The 7,986-nt window shown below is 40.4% G+C and overlaps 1 protein-coding gene across 1 annotated transcript in view; it reads left to right on the forward strand.

The window, feature by feature from the left end:
• The window catches only part of LOC107120023 (ryanodine receptor 2-like), a gene marked incomplete at both ends in the record, with an annotated part of 282,869 nt that extends 275,344 nt beyond the window's left edge, over window positions 1-7,525 (forward strand). The window contains 5 exons of the mRNA XM_015422666.1: window positions 1,414-1,634; window positions 3,424-3,514; window positions 5,208-5,348; window positions 6,775-6,938; window positions 7,447-7,525. Of these exons, the coding sequence (XP_015278152.1) occupies window positions 1,414-1,634; window positions 3,424-3,514; window positions 5,208-5,348; window positions 6,775-6,938; window positions 7,447-7,525 (696 nt within the window). The remainder of the gene's footprint in view (window positions 1-1,413; window positions 1,635-3,423; window positions 3,515-5,207; window positions 5,349-6,774; window positions 6,939-7,446) is intronic.
• Between the last annotated feature and the right edge of the window lie 461 nt (window positions 7,526-7,986).

Genomic DNA, 7,986 nt, shown 5'->3' on the forward strand with positions numbered 1-7,986 from the left:
TTGCCTGCGCCCCCCCCCCCCCCGCTCACTGTTCCAGCCACTGTCTGGCTTCCACTATTCCTGCTTTTGCAGCTCAGTGCGTGTGTGGGGGGAGAGCAGTTCCCACTCCTTCTTCCCTGCCTGCACACCTGCTCATCAGGTGTACAGCCATGCTTCAGCCTCCCCCAGCTCTTCCTCCGTTTCTCTCACATTCAGCATACAGCCTCCACCTGCCTAGCTAAAGTGGTGGCAACAACTACTACCCCCAACTCCTCCTCCAACTGCTGCCTCCACTAGATGGAGGCCATCTGATAAAGTTGTGTTATGTGTGCAAGCGTAGATAATGTGTTTTTGGTGGATTTAACCCCCCCCCCCAAAAAAAATTCTGTTTGAAGTTCTTGGATTTTTCTGCAAACCTGGGAGGGGGGGCCATCAAGTTTGTTGAGAAATCATCTTTTTGTATGAATGGGCCCTATCCACAAATTTAAGTATCCACAGATGGCTCCCCCTTCCACTATTAGATATATAGATGATTAGGGATTAAGAGATGCACCCCTAGACTTCTCTGAGGTGTCCTATGAGGGGATGGTGTATTTCAGTGCTACTGATAGAGCAGAACACACTAGACTTCAGTATGCCGCCTCCTCCTCCTCCTCCTGCCCCTTCCCTTCTTCCAATTACTGCTCCACAGTTGTGACTGCACAATCTGATTTGCCATGTTGACCCTTCTTCCACTGCCAGCTGCTCCAGCCTTCCCACCAGTGCTGCCCAGCACCAGCTCTTTTTAATTACATTGTGCTGTGCCCAGTGCTGCCCCCCCCTTTTTGAAAAAATGAAAGCTGGGTAAACTATTGTTGCAACACTATAGTGATATAGTGATATTTCAGGTCCATTAAAAAAATAAATAAATATGGAGAGTGCTCTGATGCCACTGGTAATGACACTGATGACAACACCTTGTGTTGAAAATCCTCATTATTTAAAACATAACCAGAGGGAAATAAACTGGCTCCACAACTGTAAAAATGCACATGGAAGGCAGATGTGTGGAAGAACCCTGTTCAAACTGATTCCAGTGCTGTTGTGGATCAACTTCTATGAAAATGAGGAATAACGAGAGTGTGAAAAATGTTCAGATTTAACCCCTTTCTTCACTCCTTCTGAGGCTTTGTGCAACCTAAAGGGGATCTCACCAGGATATGAAAGATACTGCTTTCTATACAGGGAGTGAATGATGATTTTTATTTTAATTGAAGAAGGTATGGCTAATATCCTTGTATCATATTTTAAAACAGCTGTTAAGGAATATAACAGTGTTTCTAAGTAACAATATTGATGCATTAAAACTCATCTAGCCTCAGCGGGGAGGGCAGGGTATAAATTAATTAATTAAATAAATAAATTATTTAAATAGCTTTACCTTTTATCTTGTAGGTTGCTCTGAGTGCCACAGATATGGCCTTGGCCCTCAATCGGTACCTCTGTACTGCTGTTTTGCCTTTGCTGACTAGATGCGCTCCTCTTTTTGCTGGCACCGAACACCACGCTTCCCTTATAGATTCCTTGTTACATACTGTATACCGACTCTCCAAGGGCTGCTCTCTCACCAAAGCTCAGCGGGACTCTATTGAAGAGTGCCTACTCTCCATTTGTGGGTAAGAATGTAACCCTGACTTTGATAGTAAAATGGGTTGCTGGAGCAAAAATGTCCAGTAGTAATTCAGTGATATAAAAAATTGGGATTGATGAAGATAGTAATAAACAGTATCTTTCACTTCCCTGCTGTCATGTGTAAACATAGTAGAAAATTAAACCAATTTGCAAATCATTCTTTTAAAAAGAATTTGGCATGTAAATAAAGTATGATAACCCAGATAGGTCCCTTTGGGAATAGGCCCCTTGGAAATCAGTGGGACTTATTTCTGAGCAAACAAGCATAGGATTGGGCTGCATGAATATATTTTCAAGTTTTTCTTAAAAGTTATATCCTGACAGACAACCACAAAATCAACAATGTAGCCATCAATAGACAGAATAAATCCCTTTATATACTGAACTCTGTGTTTGTGTATATCATGCACACACGTAAAAACACAGTATATATATATAAAAATATAGATCTTCTGGGTTGTGTGGCTGTGGTCTTGGCATTGTAGAACCTGACATTTCCGCAGTAGCTGTGACTGGCATCCTCAGAGGTATAACACAGAAAGATGGAGTACTCTCTGTGTCGTGTCAAGGTGACACAGTATATATATATACTTGTATATACTCATCCTTCAAGCATGAAATATACTTCAGAAATTTTAACTGCAGCCGTGAGTGCTAGAAATTTGATTTATTTTGAGAGGCAAAAATTGGATGGTTTTCAGATTTGTCAAGAGTTTCCTGTGTGAAAGTATAAAGGTTACATTCTGACAAATTAAGTACAGAGACAGCAGTTGTTACATACCCAGTTCTACTATTATTTAGGCAGTTTTTGGAATATCGACATGTCAGTTGCATATCTATATACTAATAGCGAAGGCGCCCCCTGCGTGCGGATATCTAAATCCGCACATTGGGGGCACCTGGGGGGCAGGGAGATTTTCCTGCACACTCGGGGCAGTCCCCAGGTGTGCACAAAAATCTAAAAAGGTGAAAAAAATATCGGGGGATATTTAAATCCCCAAAAAAGTAAAAGAGCCTTCCCTGCGGACGGGAGGGCGGGAGAAGGCTTGCCGGGCTGGCCTCACCGCCACTGCTGCTGCGGAGGGAGGAAGGGGGAAGCTTGGCGGGCCATCCGGCCTTGCCGCCGCTGCTGTGGAGAGAGGAAGGGGGAGGCTTGGTGGCCCGGCCGGCCTCGCCGCTGCTGCTGGGGAGGGAGAGTGAAGCTTGGTGGGCGGGCCGGCCTTGCCGCCGCTGCGCTGCTGCTGCTTGGGAGGGAGAGAGGAAGGGGGAAGCTCGGTGGGCCGGCCGGCCTTGCCACCACCGCTGGGGAGGGAGGGTGACGCTTGGTGGGTTGGAATATCCCCCCCCGCGAGTATCGCTTCGGAGCCAGGGGGAAGATTGGCGAGGCCCGGGGGCTGCACTCTGGCCTCGCCCCCTGAGCCGGGGGTGGTGGTGGTGGAGGAGACGTGTGGGGGGGAATCGGCAGGATGGGGGGGAAGCTTACCTGCTGCTGCTGCTTCCTCCTCCACCTTCTCTGCGTGGAGCTCCCCCGTCCCCCCCCCGCGAGTTTCGCGCGTCTCCTTTCTTGTATCTACTATTTCCAAAGATTCCCATTTTTATAATCCTGGGTTATATGCTGGATAACAAGCAGTTTTAATTTTTTACAATTGCATTTGTTTGTTTACAATTGTTTACAAATGCCTGCATTTGTTTGACTAGAATAATGGCCATTGATGGTTTCACATAGACCTGCTTCTAATCTTGCACATAACAATATATTCTTTCTACTTGTAGTCAACTTCGGCCTTCAATGATGCAACATTTGTTGAGAAGATTAGTATTTGATATTCCACTATTAAATGAACATGCAAAGATGCCTCTCAAGGTAAATTTAGTCTTCCTCTTCAGAATATGCAATTTATATAACTTGTTCTCATTCTCTAGAGGAGAACCGTGGCTGTAATATTACTGTAACCACAAGAACTGTAATATCGTGCCAAAAAGACACTGAATAATGAATATTATAATAAAATGTATGGGCTTTTTTAAAGGTAATCACAATGCACAATACTTATTTTCAATACACAATACAAGCAATGCTCCCTCTAAGCTATTGAGTCTTGTGAGCAAAAATTCTACTTTGTGAGCTACTGGCATTAAAGTTGTGAGTGAGTGATTTGGCTACTGCATAAATTAGTTTGCTCTGGAGCCATCCTTCCTGAGCTAAGACAAAAATGTGTGATCTGGAGACTAAAAAACTGTGAGCTAGCTCACACTAACTCAGCTTACAGGGAACACTGAATACAAGCAATGCTATTTTCCAGTAAGAGAATCACTCTATAATTCTTACATCACATCAAATAATCTATTTAAATATGTAACAAGGAACTACATACACAACTCAGTTTTCTTACATCACATCAAATAATCTATTTAAACATGTAACAGGGAACTACATACAAATCAAGGTATCACAACTCAGTTGTGTAGCAATCAGGATCCAAAAATCAGTCCAGGAGATCATGGTCTTTAATCTTGATGTATGCAGACCAATGAAGACGAGATGAAGACTCAGGATTATTCTATACTTCGTTTCATTTAAACTTCTTCAGATTATGGACTGCTCTTATGGCTAAGTGTAGTTACAATAGGCAGCCTTACAGCAAATAGTATATTCTTATGGTGTGCCTTTCTGCAGTTGTTACAATGACTTACAGTGCTCTCAGAGAGTCTTCATCTCATCTTCATTGGTCTACGTACATCAAGATTAAAGACTGATTTTTGGATCTTGATTTGTTTGTTTTTCTCTATCGGAAACAATGGAGGATGGGTACCTTAGGAGGGGGGCGTAAATCAGTCTTTGTAAATCCAATCCTCACCAAACTTAGAGGGCAGGTAGGGGAGAGTCAGCTGGAGATCCCCTGTGAGTTTGGTTTCTCTAGCATGCCGGGAGAGTGTTCTGCCGCACTGTGAAGCTCACAAACTGAACTGGTTTTTCTAGTGTCAAAAGGTTTGTGCCGGTCCATGGTTCACAAATTGGGCACACCATGAACCATGAACCAAACTGCATTTTTCTGGTCTGTGCCAATCCCTATGCAGGACTAGTTTTCCTTTTGTGTTCCACTGTGAAAGCTCCACCCATCTGAGCAAAGCTTTCTAAAGGTATCAATGTGCAAACAGGTAAAATCGAAAGTCCCAAGGCAGATCACTTGCATAGTCTCCATTGAAATGAATGAAACTGCACAACAACAGTATTTGAATAAGGCAGCATAACATAATTTTTGAATGTCTTGTTAACGATATTTTGCATTTTCACCCTAACACATATAGATGTTGGGCAGCCAAAAGACCTGCTTTGTTCATTCTTTCCTATGACCCTACTGCTCAAATATTTGTGATCATACTTTGAAGACCATAATCTTGAAGCAGTTAGTCCTGAGTCACACTAAATTAATGATTTAGTATATATTTAATTTAAAGCCTGATCCAAAAAATCTTTGATGGGTTTTATTAGTCAAATGATAAATGGAAATGAAATAAAGGAGACATATATTTTCATGCATTCCCATTTTATTCAGTTGCTGACAAATCATTACGAAAGATGCTGGAAATATTATTGCTTATCAGGAGGATGGGGCAACTTTGGTGCTGCTTCAGAAGAGGAACTTCATTTGTCCAGAAAGTTGTTCTGGGGTATATTTGATGCCTTGTCTCAAAAGGTAACTTTTAAGTTTATAGTACAAATCGTGACTGTGATCCAAAATACACCAAATAAAACTGAAGTATGCCATGGATTTTTTAAATTACTTTTCAGCAAAATGAATCATACTGAATTTGGAGTTCCTTTTAAAATATACTTCTTATAATCTCCCTACCAGTTAGATTGGCTGATGATGTAATAAGAATACAAAGTGACAATTCTAATACAGCCGTTTTCAGTTCTACAATAAGTATGTTATAGGTTGTGCATAGTAGTTGCAAGTAGTTGTGGCTTCTTTTATATTGTATATTTCTTGTTCCCACCCCCAAACAATATTTTTGTATGGTCCAGTTTTGAATGAGTGATTATAGCTGCCTTCAAGAGGAGAAGGACTGGGCTATAGGTCTGTATTTCTATTGCTCATTTACATTCCACTGTATTTCGTAGGTAATTATTGGATCAGATGATTAACTTACCAGCAGGAAAAAAAATAAGGGTATTGCATGGTTACTTGCTATTATTTTTATATTTATTATAAACGAAGAAGAACTTTTAGGTGTGCACCAGATTTTTTAGCAGTTGCTCTGCATATTGCTTAAAGGCTGCAGCTGTACTTACCTCAGGTTGTAGAAGGAGCTTGTTGTGCAAGGTGTTGCACACAGAAAAAAAGAACAGAAAGCTGTGCTCCATGCATAGATCTCACAACACATCTGTTTAGAGGAGGCAAAAATATATACGTGGATTAATATATATACCACTTTTCATCCTTCACTTTCACATAATTTATACATGTAAGCAATCCAAATAGGTCTGTTGAAAAGCCAGTTTTGCACTACATTTCAAAACACTGAATGCTGCAGTGCTATGAAAGATACTAAAGGACCCATGCCCAATCAAGTGTGCTTACTCAGAGGAGAATTACATCATGTTAGATGAAAGCGCAAGAGATGGTAGCCAAACTTATGCAGAGTGCTCCTTCACTCAGTCACTAATTAAACTATTGAATTCTCTGAGATTGGATGTTGTGATGGCCACTAGTATAAACTGCTTTAAAAGAAGATTGGATAGATTCATGGAGGATAGATTCATCAATGACTACCAGCAAAGATAACTAAAGGGACTCTCCACATACAGAAACAGTATCAATATCATCCTAAGCAGTATTACACCCTATTTAGTCCATTGAAGTCAGTGGGCTTAGAAGGGTGTAAACCTAATTAGGTTGGCACTGTAAATCTTTGACAACAGGTGCTAGGAGGCACCATCAAAGGAAAGCCTGTGTCCTGTTTGTCTGTTCTTCAGGGCAACTGACTGACCACTGTGTGAGACAACATGCTGTAACAGATGGTTCTCTGATCTGATTTAGCAGGGCAGTTAGATTTTCAGCAAAATGGAGGCCTAACAGTTCAGTATTAGATCTCTTGCATTCTGCTTTCTCTTTGCAGAAATATGAACAAGAACTTTTCAAACTAGCTTTGCCCTGCCTGAGTGCAGTGGCTGGTGCTTTACCTCCTGATTACATGGAATCAAATTATGTTGGCGTAATGGAAAAACAGGCTTCCATGGATTCGGATGGGAATTTTAACCCACAACCTGTTGATACTTCTAAGTAAGCATTTATTCTACTGCAGATTATTTTGTGTATATATATTATGCAAAGTTTAATTTATTGCAAAATACATGCCATCTTCCATACTTTGGTGCTTTTGAAATATTTAGCCTTCATCCTACAAAGCAACTGGTTATACTAAGCGATAACTGGAATAATCATGAAGTAGTTTATCCTTAACTATGTTTTTGAACATCTGTAGATCAGAGAAAGTTATTCAAACATCCAATTGATTAGTCACGTGGAATGGTTCTTTTGCTTTACCTTGATTCGTTAGTAGATATTCATTCCTGATTCTCCTATTATACCAGTCAACTATGAACTGTGAAATTAAGTATCTGTGTTTTTCAACTTTCTCCCTCTAGAAGTGGCAAGTGGGTAAAATACTAATAGTGCTCTCACCTTGGTATTGGTATCAGAGCTTTGACAAGTAAATGCAAGTTCAAATACTGTGACATAATGGGCTGATTATATTTTATTGATATCTCTTTTGTTTTTCCTTGCCCAGCATCACAATTCCTGAAAAACTAGAGTATTTTATTAACAAATATGCCGAACATTCCCATGATAAATGGTGTATGGAAAAGGTAAAATGCTTGTAACATAGTTTTGTCTATCCATATTTAAAATATTAAAAAATCATTTGCCTAGCATTACAAACATGTTCTTCATTTTGGTATTCATTACACTCTGTTTTTAGAATTATTTCTCTTCTTTAATCCATTGTTTTAAAACATGCTAATCTTGTCTGAGTTTTAGCAAATATTCGTTGCTGTTATTACATCTGTAGTGACCAATTTACTTAATACGTTTATTGTTAAAGAAGGAGTTTGTCATTTTTGTCACCAAAGATGTGTATGGTTGTCTTCTGCAATATCATGTTGAGACAGACGCATCTGGAAGAGTAGGCAAAACTTGCCTAGTTCAGTGTTTTGCATGAAAGAAACCCACAGCTAACAGCCAGTGGTAGAAGACACTGTGTTTCACAATACTCCCCCCCCCCCAATATGTATGTTTCATGTGCATATTCTGTTTTTTGTATGTTTTT

The sequence above is a fragment of the Gekko japonicus genome, unplaced genomic scaffold, assembly GCF_001447785.1.
Source record: "Gekko japonicus isolate JY-2015 unplaced genomic scaffold, Gekko_japonicus_V1.1 scaffold2167, whole genome shotgun sequence".
In the NCBI taxonomy this organism is placed as follows: Eukaryota; Metazoa; Chordata; class Lepidosauria; order Squamata; family Gekkonidae; genus Gekko; species Gekko japonicus.